This window comes from Vitis riparia, unplaced genomic scaffold, assembly GCF_004353265.1.
Source record: "Vitis riparia cultivar Riparia Gloire de Montpellier isolate 1030 unplaced genomic scaffold, EGFV_Vit.rip_1.0 scaffold707_pilon_pilon, whole genome shotgun sequence".
Classification (NCBI taxonomy): domain Eukaryota; kingdom Viridiplantae; phylum Streptophyta; class Magnoliopsida; order Vitales; family Vitaceae; genus Vitis; species Vitis riparia.
Genome location: NW_023269741.1, coordinates 94,115 through 113,108, shown reverse-complemented (window position 1 = coordinate 113,108; position 18,994 = coordinate 94,115). Strand labels below are relative to the sequence as shown.

At 33.4% G+C, this 18,994-nt stretch overlaps 2 protein-coding genes across 3 annotated transcripts; one reads left to right on the top strand and one right to left on the bottom strand.

Annotated features, from left to right (window-relative positions):
* The first annotated feature begins 227 nt into the window (after positions 1-227).
* On the top strand, positions 228-2,250 carry LOC117910306 (probable disease resistance protein At5g45440). Of its 2 annotated transcripts, none has more exons than XM_034824393.1 (2): positions 228-306; positions 598-2,250. In XM_034824393.1, exon 2 carries the CDS (start codon positions 775-777, stop codon positions 2,089-2,091), a length of 1,317 nt encoding a protein of 438 aa, XP_034680284.1. In that variant the 5' UTR covers positions 228-306; positions 598-774; the 3' UTR covers positions 2,092-2,250. The 2 variants fall into 2 exon arrangements, with proteins under 2 accessions (XP_034680284.1, XP_034680283.1); XM_034824392.1 differs by lacking the exon at positions 228-306 and adding an exon at positions 406-500.
* A 6,512-nt stretch (positions 2,251-8,762) lies between these two features.
* LOC117910310 (cytochrome P450 CYP72A219-like) lies at positions 8,763-12,731 on the bottom strand. Its single transcript, XM_034824396.1, has 5 exons — positions 12,309-12,731; positions 11,288-11,505; positions 10,661-10,905; positions 9,944-10,331; positions 8,763-9,392 (listed from the first exon to the last, which is right to left on the bottom strand). The coding sequence occupies exons 1-5, from the start codon at positions 12,577-12,579 to the stop codon at positions 8,967-8,969; spliced, it is 1,548 nt and encodes a 515-aa protein (XP_034680287.1). The 5' UTR covers positions 12,580-12,731; the 3' UTR covers positions 8,763-8,966.
* Positions 12,732-18,994: the final 6,263 nt, after the last annotated feature.

Genomic DNA, 18,994 nt, shown 5'->3' with positions numbered 1-18,994 from the left:
ACTACTATATAAAATATTAAATTCTAAATTAAAAAGGATTTTCTAAATCTAAATTTAAAAATTAAATATTTGTAAAAATAAAAAATAGTAACTTTTTATTTTTATATATTTCGATCTTACATTCGGCTAAAACTCACTAAGGCTTCCCTTTAAAATCTCCAAATTTCCCCCTATGGCAGTAGCATGAACAACTCTATTTATCATATCTCACTTAAAAACAGAAGGGATCTCCCCAATTCATTTCATCCATGGGAACTTGATTTGAAGAATGCACTTCATCCATGGGAACTCGGGTGCCTAAAAAGGGTAGGTTTCCTCTCCCCCCCCCCCCCCGCCCTTCCCTTCTTTTTTTCTCTTATTTTCCTCATTATTTTTTAAGGAAAATATTTCCTTTATATTTTTTTTCCATCATACTTTCCATGTCATCCAAACTAAAGAAAAAGATTCTACCTTCTCTGCCGAGCTCCACTCTCTCTGCAGTGCGGCCCAAAGTCTAGCGAGTAAGTATGCTGTTCGGGAGAAATGTCTCCCTAAAGATTGCTTACAATCCTACATGCTTTTAATAATCCGTTTTGGTGATTAATCTCTCTGTTTTAGGTTGTTCAATTTTGGTCTCGACTTGCAAAGGTGGGATTTTGTTGAATTTGACGATTTTCTGGTGCGGTTCGGGGCCAGTCCGATCATATCTACTCTAATATTGTAGAAAAGGCTGAGAAGCAGATACTAGGGTTGTGCTCGAATTCCTGTGGCTGGGCGTTCAAGGGTTGTTTGAAAATGTCGGAAGATTTTTTAGAGTTTCTGAGGAATAAATTCATTGATGGCTTAGCGGAAGCAGAGGATCAAGCGAGACTACTGCCTATGCATAGTCAATTTCAAGGGATTCGGGACGTTTTGCTTGAAAAGGACATCACCTCATCCACGCCTATCCAAATGATCCAAATGAGAAATACGCTCTACCGGCTTCTTGCTGTGTACACCGACTGCCTCATCTTCTCGGAGAAGCACCCAATCCAAAGCACCAAGTTTCTCTTGCCTTTCTACAATCTCTTCCACTTCTTGTTTCTCAAAAGAACCAAGGAGGTGCTGGTGCGAATCACGGGAGAGCTTGGTCCGTATCCATGCATAGAAATCTCCAATGGCTCACCCGATCATGGACAGGATCAAGAAAGTCAAAGTCATGATCCAGAAAATCAAAGTCAGGGTCCAGAAATTTGGTATCCTTATGCGTTGGAGATACGAGGTTTTGATAGACAATTCTCAAAAATCCGAAATTGGCTTCTGCAATCTGATGAGGGATTCAAGGACATTGCAATTGTTGGGATTGGAGGTTCAGGCAAGACAGCTCTTGCCCGACAACTTTTTTATGACGAACAGATTCAGGGTGCCTTTTTCCCCACACTTTGGATCAGCTTATCAGGAAAGATTGATGCAGACATAGACTTAAAGCAAGTTGTGAAAGACATGTTAGTGGAGTTGACTACTGAGCATGGACATGAAAAGTTAAGGAGTTGTAGCACTGAGGAGCTGTTGTCCTCCCTTGGCTGTCAGTTGTTGGGTAAAAAGTACTTGATTGTGCTTGATGGCATATGGGATGAAACCAGAGATTGGTATTTCAGGCTAGGCCAGGCATTGAACTGGCCTGATAAGGACTGCAATATCCAATTTGGTAGAGACCAGAAAAGAAATGGGAATGCAGTTATCATTACTACTAGACTTGAGGAAGTGGCAAAAGGGATAGTGGGTGATAAGTATCTGCATAGCATAGAAGGCATTGGTGAGGATGAGATTTGGTCCATGTTCAATGATGCAGTTGATAAAAGCAAATTGAATCCTCAACAGAATGATAAATTGAAGAAATTGCAAAACGAAATTGTGAAACAGTGTGATGGCTTCCCTCTAGGTGTGAAGACATTAGCTGAGATCATTCCAGGCGCATTGGCTAAGGATCATTCCAGTGTCGATGCAGAACCAGAGAGGGGACACATTGACTCAGATCATTACAGTGCCACACAGAACCATAGAGGGGACACATTGACTCAGATCATTCCAACTGTTATTGCTTTTTATCTATATTCACGGCTTCACATTTAACTTTGCATCAAATGTCATCAGACGTGGAGGTTGGTTTTGTAGTTAAATTTGATGCAAGTATGAATCAATAGCCTGTCTGCAAGTATGAATCAATGCCATCAAATGTCATTTATTTGCTTATTTGTCCATCAGGTTTATTGATATTGGAAGTTCTTTAAATTATTGTTCTGGGTGTGTTATAAATATGCCTTTCTTCGCCATGATCAGCTAGCTATGAGTAGCATTAGTTATATGATGGGATTCATCAATGATCAGCTAGCTATGTGGTACAATTGTGTTAAAAGAGATCCCTCAGGCTTCACCGTCCAACATGCAAGGTTTGTCCAAAAACCCTGAGACATCCATTAGCTTCTAAGGTTGCTGGTAGGTTGGGCAGCAAGCAATCTTGGGCCAAGAAGAGAAGGGAGCCCAATAACATAATGGCTTTCATCCATTGGCTTGCAAGCTTGCGCCCAGAATAGAAGGGAGCCCAATTTCATTTCGTTGAGTTCAACAACTCATAAACCGGTCACACGGTTCACTTCCGCCAACCGGACCGGCAAACTGGTGATTCTTACCGAAATATTGACTATGAATGGCCCATGACCATGATGCAGCATGAATATTTATGGTCAATTTTTTTATATCTACCGCACAGCTTTCTCCAATACCCCAGTGACAAGTCACCAAAAGAAATAATATATATATATATATATATATATTTATAAAAAATAATTTATCAAGATAGATACAAATGATTTAAAATTTGGATTACAAGATAAAATTAATTGGTGAAATAAAATATTACCTTAAAAAAAATATTTGTTTGGATCAACTATTATAAAAATTTAGTATGAACAATATATAAAAAATAAATACTTTATTATAATCATTAATTTTTTAGTTAATTTGATGCATATGACAACTAATAGGAAAAAAAATGGAATCTTTAAAAATATGTTTATATAAAAAAATTAAAATAATAAATGTATAAATAAATTAAATTGACTTCTAGGTGATTTTTCTTTTAATTTAATTAATGTGATAAATATGTAATCTACTTTATCACATTAATAATAGATTAATGACTTGAAAAAATATATATATTACTTGAAAAATAAGTTAAACCATAAATGTAAAAGAATTGGAATAAGATGTTATCAAATAGATACGTGGGTTGATTTTTAATAAGATGTTATCCAATACAATTTTAAATACCATTATTACAATAGTAAATATGATAGAATAATAGATACCACTCTATCTGTCTTTTAAAATACTATTAGAATGCTAATATTGTTGGTTCTAGTATGCTCATTTCATTTAAGAGACTAAATTGGAATTATTTTTATTTTATTTCTTCAATTATTGATAAGGACCAAGAGATTAAGTTTCATTCAAATTAAATATTTTGACTATCGGTTTTAACTTAAATGACAAGTAAAAGGCAATGGAAACTAGAATGAATAGCGCGGTAGCAATAAATACAAGAATATTGAATCGTGTTGCCAACTATTCATTTTTAACAAGTTATAATTGATTGGTATGCAAACCATAGTTTTTTCGAAGCTTAAAAAATAACATGTTATGGAGCAAAAACATACAAATTACTCAACTTTATCCTATAGTTAAGCCATGTCTTTCTTGAGAATAATTGTGAAAACTATTGAGAAATTATGTAGAAATAGAGTAAGAAATATTGGATTAGTATTTCAAAGGTATCGAAATGCAGAGGGGATTTTGATCTTGGTTTTGATATTGGGATGATGCTAGATATATTTCAACATTCAAGAGGCTTTGTTGAATTTATTTTGAAATGCAATTTTTTGTGTCAATTTATGCTAAGGAGTTAAGGAAGTGGATGCTAACTATTTTGATACTTGGGTTTTGTGTCTAAATAGGATCAATGACTCGCTAAATTGAGTTGGAGGAGTTTGTCAATTCAATATAATATGTAGATTTCGATACCTATTTGTTAAAGGGATTAACATGATGAATGTTTATCGATTTTATCGATATGGTGATTAATATTGGTGGCTTAAGAGATATCTAGTTGTTGTGTTAGAGTTTGTTGAATTTTTTAATACTTAGTGCTAGAACCAAAAGTGGTCTTAATAACCCCATTAATTTTTTATTTTTTTTTAAGTTTTCGTTTCTTAACAATTTCAATATATTTTCCCTGCGTAGATTAGATTCATTTTTGAAATTCTTAATATTTCTTAAGTATGTGTTCCAATTATATAATAATAAAGAAAAGTCAAAACTATTTTTGGAAGAGCAATAATACATTTTTGGAAAGAACAATAATACTCCTATAAATAGAAGAGCTTTTGGTCTCTCTCTCCACTCTTACTATTTTTGGAAGCATTTCCATATCTATCATTAAAGAATGCATAAAAGGAGACTAATGGAGTGGAGATCAAGGATAAAAGAGTTTAAGATGGTTACTTGAAGAACTTTGAGTTATATAGAAGTTAGGAATATAGATCAAGGTATGTTTTATTCTTTATATCCAATATGATATTTTTAAAGCATGATATTAAACACTAAATGAAACATTTTCCAAGACTTAGTCATTAAAATTTTGACGTTGACTATTGAAGTGCTCCCGATTTTTACTCTTTTATTATGTTTGTGAATTTGGATTTGTAACTTTAGATTATTTGTTTTAGGTGATGTGATATAATCCTATTAGGTCACTTGGTATCTAATTCACCACAAATGGGTTGTTTGTTTGTTAAAGAGGAGGATTTAGGACTTCAATAATGTTAGGATAGGGTCTGTAAAAGCAAGACATAATTTAACAAAGTTAGACTTGACTTTCCACTCCCTTATCTATTAATGCCATTTAGGTTTTATTCAAGCATTCAAGCATCCATCTCTTATATTGTATATGATTTGAGTATATTAGGAGTTGCATGGAAGATCTAAGTCATGAGGTTCCTTACAAGTTGATGAGTTGTTCACAACTGGTTCATAGACTTAGGCAATCCATCTGAGGTTGTGGTGAATTATCTCTTAATTTGAGGGTTGACTTATCTTAGCTATCAGGATGGTTTTCCCATGATAACTGCACCAATATATATTGTTATACATTGGACATGATCTATGGTGAATCTTAACCTTGAGAGAATATTGAGTTAGTGTTGAGGTCTTTAGTGGCTTTAACCTATATGTGAGATCCTAAGGTGAACATATATTCTCTATGGATTAGACTACTGTTGATTAAAATAGGTGACAATAGATATTCTCAATATAGGCACCATGATATCTCATGAGTTTGAGATAGTGTATCCCCTTAAGTGATCCTAAGGATTTGTGATCATGAAATCTATGATATGTAGTGATTTCAAGTGGAATTTGACAACAATGACTAATGAGGGCGAGAGGGTGAAGGCTATGGCTCTCCCTTTCTTTGGAGGTGGAAGATGGCTTTATGGAAAAGTTATAGGGTTGCTAACTAAGCTTAAGTGATTTGAGCCTACTAAAGGTTTGGTTTACTTAATCTAACATAAAATGGGTCCTAATTGATTAATTAACTTAATAGGACCTACTAATTAATCAATTAACCCAACCAGAGACTTTGTTCACTAACCCCCATGTAATCTTATGTAATTCTCAAAAGTCCTTTATGCACAAAAGTGAACCTAGAGCAAATCTAATCCTCATAAATCCATGCCAATAAGGTATATGAGCTCAGAGTAGGGACTACTGAGACCCATAGGAGTATTAACTCCCTCATAATCTAATTCCAAAATTGATTCAACATTCAATTATAGAGAATCAACTATACTTCAATACCCTATGTAAATAACGATGAGACACTATGTGCTCAAGTCTGTGACTTGCTATTCATTGCATTCAATCTCCCTATGAAATGGTGTCTATAGTCTAATAAGGTAAAATCTATAAGTCTTTCAAGACTACCTCTACTATCCTTAAGTTATATATTCTCCTATTGTGTTCAACCGACATGTCTTAACTCTCAAAGAGCATAAGTCAGGTTTCACTTAAGGAGCTACTTTAACCATAGTTTTCATGAACACACCTCCTTGGGATTACCTAAGGAGACACTCTATCTTAATCCCATGAGATATCATAGTGCCTCTATTGAAAATACTTATTGCTACTAGCTTCCATCAACAATACACAATCCATAGGGAATATATGATTAACTTACAATCTGACTTGTAGGTTAAAGTCACTGTTAACTTTAGCACAATCTCAATATTCTCTCAATGTTGAGAGACGACACAATGAAGTAGCTTGGTGAAGTCATGGCTATTTGATAACCTTAAGTCATGATTCATTGTAGATCTTGTTCAATGTGTAACCATACACACTAGTGCACCCACTATGGGAAACTTATGCCGATGACCAAGACTAACCATCCCTCCAATTACGAGGTAGTGTACTACAATGTCTAATGGGTTACCTAAGCCCATGAACCGGATGCGAACAAGTCATTTATTTACACCTTGACTTGGATTTTTTATGCAACTCTTAATGCACTCAAGTCACATACAATGCAAAAGATGCAGGTCAAAATGCTTACAAGGTATAATGCATGGAATTAGGATAGATAAAAGTGACTTGGAATTTTCTTAATAAATAATAAAATCCAAAATTTTATTACATTATTTCATGCTTTTAAGGGCTTTATCCTAACAATCTCTCACTACTCCTTAAAGCATCATGCCTCTAATGCATACTACGTATATAATTGACACCTAAGCTATCCTAATGACTATCGAAGACTCTTCTTGTAGATGTCTTAGTGAAATGATCCACCTAGTTATTCGTAGATGAGAAAATAAAGGTTAATCTTAAAGAGAAAACACCCAAGAGGGGGGGAGGGGTGAACTGGAGTTTAAAAAATTCTTTTTCAAACACAATAAATTTAAGCACAAGAAACACAAATATAAAGAGATAAGGTTAAAGAAAGCAAACTTAGATTTTATAGTGGTTCGACACTTCTTTGCCTACATACACTCTCCTCAAGCTCCTAACCGAGTGAGGGTTCCACTATACTTGAACCTTCAACCAAGCTTCTAATCACTTTTACACTTGGATTTCGGCTCTAATGGGCTCTTACACAATCTCTTCAAGTCTCTACTCACTTGAAGGTTTTAATACTCAAATAATAAGTTTAAATCTCTCAACCTAGCTTAACAATGGCTTAAATAACTCAAGGCTATGATGAATCACAAAGGTGTACTAAAGAATATGCAAATTGAGATTTAATGCATCAAGAAAAGAATTAGAGCTTTTAAGGCAAGAACAAGTAAGTAAACAAATAAATGCAGGTGTTCTATTTTTCATAAATGAAGTGGAGCTCTCAATTTATAGGTTTCTAACCTCGGGAGCCAAAATGCTAAAAAACGGCCTTGACCAGTCAAGCTGGGGATCAACCGATTCACTAGCCGTTGTAGCATTTAATGCTTGGCAGGTGACCGCTACCCTCGATAAGGAAGACATATCCCTTGATTGGGAATGAAAGGCTATTAGAAGAGAGAGAAGGTTTTCTGCATTTCTCTACTGGGAAGGAGTAACCAGTCAACTTTTACCCCATCCCACTTGAGCTGGTTGGCCAGTGCCTCAACCAGTTCACCATTTTTGGCCCAAAAACTTATATTTTTTCTGGTCTTTTTGCTCCTAACACTTAGGCAAGGTCTTTAAGTAAATTAATATGCCAATTTTGAAACATTTTGCCTAAGGTTCATTTGATAGAACTCAGATTTAGATGGAAATGTTACTTTAATGCATAAACTAAGTTTTTAAAGATGCATGAAAATATATAAAAATCCTAAGTACACCCATGCATTCATCTTACATATGTTTCCTATGATTAAAGGTCTTCCAATTGTCTTGATTGTGCATCCATTGGTCCTTTAATTAATTTCAAAATTAACACTTGAAATTCTTTATAATTCAAATCAATTAGTAACTTAGTCATAGTTTGTTATCATCCAATTGTAAGGATTAGGAGTTATAGGGTTCAAACAACAACCTTGTGATAAAAAAGAAATTAAGGAAATAACAAGCTCTAAGGCACAATTAATGGGATTAAATAAGATTAAAAAAAATCTCACCTCTCATATGCCTGTAATAAAATTTTCCATACAAAAATACACATTAAATTAAACTTCCTTTCTTCCTTTTAACATTTCTCAATTGTTTCCATCATGTAAATTATTTAAAAGAAAAATATAATAGTGAAATACAACTTGGCAAGCATATTTCAGTTATTCCTTTAATAAGTTTGAGAGAACGGAATAAAGCAATGAAGAGAAAAAGGAAAAAAAAACATCACTATGCTGCTTTAGTGTTATGGTGCTTGGAACAATTATTACATTTTCATTTTTACTTTCTTAATTAATTTTGTTATGGTGCTTTTAGTCCAGTTGGAGCCATTTTCCCCTTTCTTCTATATCTAACCTATATTAATTAGGTTCTCTGTTTAGCAACACAGAAGCCCTTGCTTCTTCTTGGTAATAGTAACACTTTTTCCTTTCTGATGAACTTTTTCAGGTGTATTCTGTTGGATGAGAACGATGGTGTTTTTGGTCATGATACCAAATACAACTGTTGTAAAGTAAGACTTCTATGTTGCCAATTACAAGCTAATACAATCACTAATTTGATACAATCAAAATTCTCGATACAATCTCCACGGCAAACCATACATGATCAACAAAGGAACTTATGATAAACAAAGTATTTCATCGATATCAATAATCAAACCCACAGTCACATACAAAAAGAGAATTTTATTAATACATTGGATTTATAGAGGACACTTTTCAAGGAAAGTGAGTGTGGACAATTTAAATTCGACACTAGCTAGGTTCAAAGGTCTTGCTAATTAACAGCTATTGATACCAGGAACACTGAGACTAAAGTCCATGCAAAATCAGGTGTGCACCATACTGGGGTTGCATAGTTATAACACTAAAAGGCGCATGAGCATAAGATGGGGAAAGTTCAAATGAGAAACGTTGTAAGATCATTGCCAAAGCCATTTTTGCTTCCATCATTGCAAAATTTTGTCCAATGCACACCCGAGGACCATAACCAAATGGAAAAAAGGCAAATTGGCCCTTTGTTGCCTTAGAAACTCCTTCAGAGAATCTCTCCGGGTTGAAATCTTTTGCGTCGTCTCCCCAAATTTCATGGTCATGATGAACTAGGAGGATTGGCAATGAGACCTGCACTCCGTCTGGTAAATACATTCCTCCCACTTCGGTGTCAGCATAAACAGATCGAATAAGCATGGATGCTGGTGGATATAACCTAAGGACCTCATGAAAAATCATTGTAACCTGCAATATAGAAAATAGTTTTATCATGAGAATCCATTATTGAAATACACTAAATCATTCAGAAGCATACATCAAACTATGAAGGAATTCTTAGAATGTAGCTATGTAAGAGATTGTTTAAATTTGTACACCAAATATACTTTCATGTACATATGGAACCGTATAGTAACTCCGCTTACAAACTAAGAACCCCCTGAAAATTCATTATAGCCTAGAGTTTAAATTTCTAGAAAATGTGCTTTGCAAGAGGAAATACTGCAATTGTCCTCATGGTCTTGTAAATGATATGATACTAATTAAGTATTTGCATAAAGGTTTCACTACATTTAAAAAGCAACCTTTGCAACAAGCAATTAAAAAAACCAACTCAAAGAAAATAATATTTGTTGCTCTTATACCAAGTATATTCAAATGGGTTTTAATTAAAACAAATGTTTGAAACAAGATACAGAGACAAAACATATTTTTCAATCCTCAAGATTGCAAGAAAAAAATACAAGTAACATATTATTACCAAGTAGAGCTAAGCTGAATACTGGGTTGATACTCACAATTTTAAGGTGATTTAAACCATCACCATCTGGTTTTTTATTGCCAAAAACTTGTAAAACCTCTTCTCTTGCACGAGCTTGCCAGTTTGAATGCTTGCTTAATAGAACCATTGTCCACAGAAGTAAAACCGAGGTAGTCTCTTGGCCAGCGAAGTAGAATAGCTTACACTCCTCGATGACATCCTTGTTGCTCATTCCAACATTCTTCCTTTCATCATGTTCTTGCATTTCTTTGTAGTTGGATTCCATCAGTAGACCTAATAAATCATCATTAGCAGTTTCGCCAACCTTCATTGCCTTCTCTCTGCTCTCAATGATGCCTTTTAACAATGCATTGACTTCATTGCTAATTTGCCTCATTCTCTTGTTTGTCTTTGTTGGAACAAACCTGCTTGGAAGTAGTCGTAGGAAATGAAGATCAATGAAATACAGGAAGAAACTAATGCATTTTCATCAATGACTTTTTATTTGTTCAATTTCTCGGAATATCTATGGTGTTTCAAAGATGAAATTATCCAGACATTAATTGACCATTGGATCCACACGTACAGTAGTATTTCACCATGCATCTTGCTAAGATGTTCTGCCAATTAAAGAACAGGGGATACTTTAATTTGATTTGTTTTTCTTGGTAACTTGAAGTTAGCATGGAACAATGTGTGGGAAATTTTGGTTATGGTACTGAGCTTCATATTTCTTGAAATATTTGATGCTTACCTCCATCCCGGTATATATATTGACTGCGAAACCTGGACTGCAAGATGTGCTTGCTCTTTCTGGAGTTGGAATATCCTTCTTCCTTCCTCATAGCTACTACCAAATGCAGTTCTAGAAATCACATCTCCCGCCAGATTTTCAAGATCGGGCCAAATGTCCAATTCACACGAGCCGTCCTTGGAGAGCTTCTTCTCCCACTTATTTACCATTTCACTACAACTCAATTGGAATGCAGGTACCATGTGCTATAACAAATTCAAATTCAAACATAATTGATAAATTTAAAAGCCCCAGAATCCAATTTCAAGGTACAGTGACATATTAGTAAACATTGGAGATAAGCCTTAAACTAGTTTCTAAATTGGCTTAAAATGGTCGACCGGGTTCATAGAGAAGTGAATTTTCAATAAATTTAGAAAAGAAAATTTGTTTTGATTACAAGTTAGAGAGTGACAGAACAGAGGTGGAATGAAGAATAGTCAGTTTCATATTTGCACAATGGATTATTTATTGTCTGGATAACTTATGAACTTCAAAACATGCACGTGCAAAAAAGTTCTCATGCATAAGAAAGAATGGGAATTAGGGTCACATTTTCTGGTTGGAAAATTAGCATCATAAAATTACCTTCAACTTTTCTAGATGGAAAGCTGGGTTTATGATCTTTCTACGTTTAGTCCATTGTTCACCTTCTAGTGCAATAACACCAGTAGCCAGCAGCTTGCCAAGCGGGTGCACAGGTGGTTTTTGAAAGGCATTATGCTTTAAGAGAACATCCCTTATCAGCTCAGGCTCCATAATGTTGACCACTGGTTTTGGGCCCATCCATATAAAACAATTTTTACCTGCATTTTGAATGGCCATTATTGTTGGATATATAAATGTTACAAAAGATCTAAAGTACCAGGCTAGTCAAGGCCCTCTGATTGAAGAAGCTAAATACCTCTATTGTTTTGAATCAAATTGGAGGTGAATGAAAATAACAAAGAAGAAAGGCAAGGGAGATATTTGACGAATTTTAAGACTAATATTGGATAGATGTATTTCACCCAAACCCGAAGGAAAGGAAATGAAATTAACGTTTAAATATATTCTGATCAATTACTATGTTTTCTCATTCACATTTGCATCATATCACTTCAACAAATTTGAATTTTCAAATAGTGAAATTTTATATAGTAAGTATGCGAGCAAATGTATAGTGATAAATATGCTGGTAGTGATCTTTTCTATACCATTCAGCTTCGAGGAGAAACAGACTAGGAGCTCACAAGAAAGTCTCTAATATTTTAATAGTTTAAGCTGCCATAAGTTTGAGCTTGTGGATATGGCCATTTACCCACCTCTTGCATGTGCATCGAGAAAGAGCTCCAATTGCTATCTATATGTATGTAATTTAGCAATTCAAGATTGGTCTAATTATCAAAAGTCAAAAGTTCATGCATAAATTTTAAAACTACTCACAATTCCCCAAGATTAAACAACTTACCAAGTAAACAAAGCTCTCTATCAAAGTTGGTGAAAAAGATAATTAAGGAAAAAAAATTTAGAGGTACCATTGAAATTTCATTGAGCAGTAACTTCTTTCAGAAATTAAAAAAAAAAAAAAAAAAAAAGAAAAAAAAGAAAAAAAGAAAACTGGCTATACCATATTTCTTAATGGAATGATAATGGAAGGGTAGAACTCGCTGCACAATATCATCTGATAAGCTGATGGGTCTTGAATTTGCTTCGTCAATCATCCTTGACATCTCTCTAAAATCCCCATGTAACAATCTGTAGGAATTTCCAATCAGACCTTGTTGCCTAAGGTACCTCTCTATCTTCTTTGGTCTCAACCACACCGAATTCAATAATCTCCATGAATATATTAGGAGAGTAATAAAAGCAAAGGAAATTGCAACTGAACTGAGCTTCATTTCCGGTCTGGAAAGAGGCTTCCAGGAGCGATTTGTGAATTACTTCACAGTAGAGAAAATCAATTTAGATGAGTGGCCCCATCACTTCTTATCCTATCAGATTCATTCGCCGGGAATTAATGGCCGGCAAATATACAAGTTTTTTTGGTTGCCTCAAGATAAGAACAAGTGTTATCGTTTTAAATTCTTCAATCGTCTCTATCAATGTCAGCTTTCCAACCTCTCAATAATTTATAATATTCGAAATTTTTTCACACTACCACCATTTTTGCTGACGTCATTGCTTACTAGAAATTATGCCACAAGGCCTAATTTGAACCACAAACTGGGAAAATAAATTAAATCAGAAATAAAAACAGAAAAGAAAACGAAAACGTACATCAATAAGCCTAGACCATCATGTTAAAATAATGTCTTCTGAGCCCTGACAAAGAAAAGAGGTACAAGATTTTTTTTTTAATGGCTATACTTCTTAGTTTTTATCGCCAACAGATAAATAATGTATATCACATACTTTTATTCATCACTCTTGTGCCGCCATTGACACTGGGGTGAATGGGTCTTAAGAAAATTTTTAGTCTTAGTCGAAAAATTAATTATTTTTAATTCTTTTAACTTTGTTGACAAGAAGAAATATATTATTATGAAAGCCACATAGATAAATTTTTTTGATACAAAAATTAATTATTTTTTATTTTTGTAACTTTCTCCTTTGTTATAGGGGCAAGAACGTATAAGTCAACATGAGATACAATTTTTTTTTTTCGTAAAAACCTATCCACACAGCCTCCTAAGGAATATTTAAATGTATAAACCATGTGGCTAGAAACTTTTAATCACAAATCAACTATTTGAAAGAACAATACATAGATTTACCTAACGAATGTCATCCCTAAGTCTTACATCCATAACACAAAAGCACATGTGCTCCTAGTGGATCTTACCTCAATGTCTTATAGGATGCAAATCTTTATCTCAACCTAATGAATGCAAAGATAAATGTTTTTAAGAGTTTGAGATATAAGAACATTAATATGGTTTTTCCAAAAAGTGCATATAGACCATCTATTTTGTCCTTATAGCATAATATATATAAGGGAAACCTGTGTTTTGATGGGGCCACTTGGGAAATATATAGTTTTCATAACCCAACTTTATGAAATATGAGAACTAGCTTTTAATGGGGAAAGTAATATATTTTTCATGCACTTTGAGCCGGCTCCATTTTTTGTGCCGAGATTGGCCCTCTAGGTCTTTAGGTTAGCAGCATCCTTGAGTCCATGTCAGTGCGGAGTGAAACTAAACCGTTGAAAAACACGAAAATCAAAATTTGACCATTCGAACCCGATCATACCAATTTTCCCAACTTTATGCTTTCATTTTGCCCTCAACCCCACTATGTTTCCAACCAACCACATCCTCATCAAGTTCATCCTTTGGGTCCCTTCTTACATTCCTCTCTTTTGCTGTAAGAAATCACACCATTTTTTCTCTAAGATTTGCAGAGACATATAGTGAATGTTTTGAAGTGAGAAAGACATGTTTTTGCTAGACATTGAGAGGAGTGAGTGATAGAGGGAGCCGCTTTTGTGGGGCTGAAGGCTCAATTTTTCTCTCTCGAGGTAACCTATTCCTTTTTTCTCTTGCATTCGCATTCACATTCACTCAAATCTCCTATTTGTCCAGCTTTTTTATCAACTAGTTGTGTCTCAAATTTTGGCGTCTAGGTTTTTATATTGAGATGAGAATGATTTATGGAGCAAATTTTTTCGCAATTTGAAGTGTTTATTTAATTGGACTTATATTTCTGATGAGTATGTTTATCGATTTGAGTTTATTTTTTTCTTTCCTATGGTAAAGAAAACTAAGAAATTAGGGTTGTTCAAAATTTGAATTAGTTTTTGCTTATGTCATTGGGTTGGTTGATTTGATGACAGAAGTTGAATGTAGGAGACTATTTTAGGATTTCAAGCTAACCAAGTTTTCAGATGTGAATCATCATGTAATTTTTGTTCTATTCTTTTTAATTGAGAGGTCGGTCTCTTGTTGTGAAACCTTCTCTATGTTCTAGGGCTTCTCTGGATCAATAATGCCCTAAGGTTTGAAGATTTAGAGGTTTCTTTCATAGTTTCGTGTTCAATTTTAGGAAGTTGACATTGTTGTTTTGAGATGTATATGTGTTTGATTGGAATTACATGGGTCTTAGAAGCATGAAAATTTAAAAAGTTCACGCCTTTATCTTATTTTCCACATTTTAGTTTTAGATGATGGATTTCCTTTATTTGCCTCAATTCCTTTTTAGCATGGATGCTGCAAGTCCCAAAAAAATTGTGTATTATTTTTTTTCATTTATGTCAGCTTGTGAAATATGTAGGTAGAGAAGGAAATGGACTAAGTTTCAGTTTGTGTTTGTGGCCATCCTATCTAGGTAGCTGGACCTTCATCATCACTTAATGTGTTATATTGATTCTTTTGAATGCCAATTTGATTATGTGTATGGTTTTATTGTTGTCTCCTTGGTCTTTGGTTGAGAGAGTTGAATGTATGGATTGAGGGGAAAAAAAAATTCAAGTTGGGTGACATTCTCTTTAGAATGTTTTCGTAACTTGATTTGAGATTTGATAAAATGATTGTCAATAACCATCTGATTAACAAAAAAAAAATGATCAATTAGGTACCTATTTTTAAGATTTATTGATGGTATCGTAATTGCTTTGGGTTCATTTGATTGTACTCTTGGTCAATGGGTTATATCTTAACAATTCAAAGTTTTTATTCGATAGATATCAGAGCTTAATAGTATTTTTAAATGTTGTTTAACGATTTTGATTTTGTAGACATACAATCAAAATAAGCGGCTTTGATGCTGGATTTTCTATTTGAAAAAACAAAAATAGTATCGGAAGTTAAACCAAAAAGTATACATATAAAATTAAAATATATAATATTTATTAATTATATTATTAATATTAAAATTATATTGAATGACGTATAAGTCATGTTATAGTGTTTCATGATAAGGCTTTGGTATATAATTCTAAGTTTATAAAGTTTGTGTCTTTATTAGTTCGTAACTAGTTTTTAAATCTGTGTTTGTTTGATAATTTTTTTGTAACATGGATGAAAGTGTTTGCTTGCAACATAAATGATGATGTTCATTTGTTATTATTATTATTGAATAATTTGTTCATTTTGAATTTGATTTGAGACTCGCTAAAATGATGGCAACAACCATGTGAGATATGAAACTTGACAACAACTTTGGGATGAAATTTAAGCGACAAGATTGTGAACTGAGTTTGAATTGATTTGAGACCTGCTTTTTATTTATTATTCTTATTGATATTTCAATTTTTCTTTGGAACAACAATGAATGGCTTGTAGACCTGAGAATTGGTATTCATTTTTGTAGGTGACATTTGTAAGTCTTTATATTTGGGATGAGAGTTATTTTATTTTATTTTTATGGAATGCTACTATGTTTTTCAGACTACATAATAGATGTAAACATAAGCATTATGAAGGATTTAATGCAAAAAGGCTATGTGTCTTTTTTGTTTTGGTGGGATGAGATGAGAGTGACTACTAATTATTGAATATAACACAAAGGACTACCTTTATCCAAGTTCTAACTACTATCCACCTATATGGATTAAGCGTATTAATCAATCAAACCCTATTGTATCAGTGGTTTAGAATAAAATGAATTTGTCATGTATGTGTTAGTAATTGTGGTGTCGGTATTGTTCATACTTGATGTAGCAGAAAATGATGTGCAAAAGATTGGATAAGAGAAAGAAGGAAGTAGGGAAAACCCCATAAAGTACATGAAGGAATTGTTGTAATGCTCTTTTGAAAGTTGTTTTGGATTGAGTGGTACTGCTCCATCTCTTAGAAAACACATGCATTAGATTAAATGGCTTTAGCATTTTTTTGGTAATTGATTATTTATTTTTGGGTGAATAGAGGAAATGAAGAAAAAAAAAATACTTATAAGGGAATTTGAGTAGAGAAGGAAAGAAACGTGTAAGACAATTGAATTAGTTGTAAGAATTGCATATGAGATCTGATTCAAATTGAGTGAACAAAGGAGAGTACTTCCTTAATATGAGACTCATATAGACATAAGTCTACTTCCCTTCATTACTAGTAGTCGTATTTATGAATTGAAAATGAAACTGTAAGAGAAAGTAGTTTACATATTGCAATGATGGATTCAACATTAATGTTTTTAATAGGAGAAGAAAGAAATAAGGAAAACATAGCTAGAATTGGAACATTCATAGAGCTTCCCTCTTCGAGAGAAAATGATGAGGTAGCCTTAGCATCATATAGCATAGAGAGCTCAAAGGCTTTCTTCAAGATGCAATTTCTCCACTTAGAAAATGTGAGTTATGGAGTTTTCTATACACTTCATTTCAATATTTTCTCTCCGCATCTCCTGAAAGGCAATTTAAAGTTGAAACTATGCAACTGCGGAAAACCACATACACAACACACAACCCACAACACACAACAAGCTGAAATATTGTAATGAAAGATATTGAAGGGAATGAAGGGAATGATATTTAAAGAATAAGTTGTGACCACAATAGAAAAATCAAGAAAATCATGAAGAGGCGAAACAAGGCAAAGAAACTGGAAAAAAATATAATGATAGTGAGCATAATATAGACAATTGAGAAGGAGGAAGTGGATGTCTGTGTTTTATTGATTCTTATTGCATAACCCCTTTGTTTTGTATTGTGTATTTTTTTTCACGACCTTTTGTATTTTTTCTTCCGCTTTATTTTCTACTCTCCAATGGCTAAACACACACCTCTTTCCTCATTAATCTCAGCTCTCTTTCCCTCAAATTCGTCAAACCCCACCTAGAAAAAGAAACAAATTATTATTAAACTTCATAGGATAACCTCATCCTTTGGGACTTTTGGTAAAACCCACAACACCTACCAAAAAGAGAACATTGGGTTTGAAGCTTGCACAAAGAAAGCTTCAAACAGTGGTAAGATACTTACATAATAAGTTCTTTGCTTCTATAAATGCTGAATTGGGGTTTGGATCTATGAGAGGGTTCACTGAGAACTTCAATGATTGAATTCAATTTTAAATAGTAGAGTTTACTCAATTTTATGTGGTTGATATAGAAAAGGCAAAAGTTGAGGCTTAGGATTTATTCATTTCACTATTGTTGTTCTTTAAGAAATCAAAAAGTTGTTTTAGAGGATTTATGTTTTTAGTTTGATGTAATGCTAGTTTGTTATGTACTTTCTGTATAAATGTTGTTTATTTTATTAGATATTACATGTTTAGTGAACTTGTCATTTTGAAAATGTTTACATGTCATGAAAATTATTAAATTGAAAGTTTTTTCTTTGAAACATTTGGAATGGGACAATAATGGCAGTAACAAGTATGTATTTACTCAAAACCAATCTTTATGTTATAGGACCTGCTATTGCTCATAATAACACATTTCATCCATTTATGATCTTGATTTCGCTAAAAAAAATTATTACATATTTTAAGATCACTTAAATTATAGAGTCAAAACTAAATGAAAAAATGAGTCTGCGATGATTGACTATGTCATTTATAAATTATGTAACTAATGTGCATTCATACGAATTGTAATTAGGTTTATCAAAATTGTGATTAGGAATTCTTCAATATGAAACATTGGAATTCATAGTCTCTTCATGATTCATTGTTTGATATCATTTGGGTGCATGATATGAGGTTCCACAAACTTTAAGTTCTAGAAATGGAAAGCTTTGAAGTGGTATTCCATGTTGTTGTCATTGAATATGGTTTTTGGGTTAAGGATTTATGGATAACCAAATGAATATGCACTGCAAAATTATGACACAATTTCATCTTTAGTATTTATGGAGAATCCTTAAGGAATAGAGCCCTATTACAAAAGTTATTATGAAGGCCCCTAAAGAACATCAATACTTTGTGGCATAGTATCATCTTTACTACTATTTATGGCCTACACTCTAATACTATTGTTAGGTAGTCATATTGGTGCCCTTAGAAGGTTCTTACATAGGTATTTTGTGATTTCACCCTTTTCACTTGGTTCTCAATTAGTGATGGCAAAAATTCCAATTAAGGACATCTACTTTGCACTGTTATTAACCTTTCTATGTTCAATTTCGAAATCTGTATACAGTTGCGATCTAACCAAATTTTTATGCAACTTCATATACATAAATACAATTTGACTTCTTTTTTGCTTCCTTTATGCAAGTGATATTGTTCCAATTCCATTTGAAATTGTGAACCCAGGGCATTTCAGCATATAGTATGGTTCATTGGCACTCCTCCATCGGTACTTCTTCTTTAACAAACATTATTGAGTAGTACGCATTATGAAACCACCTTTGGCATGCTTTAGACATGAATGTTG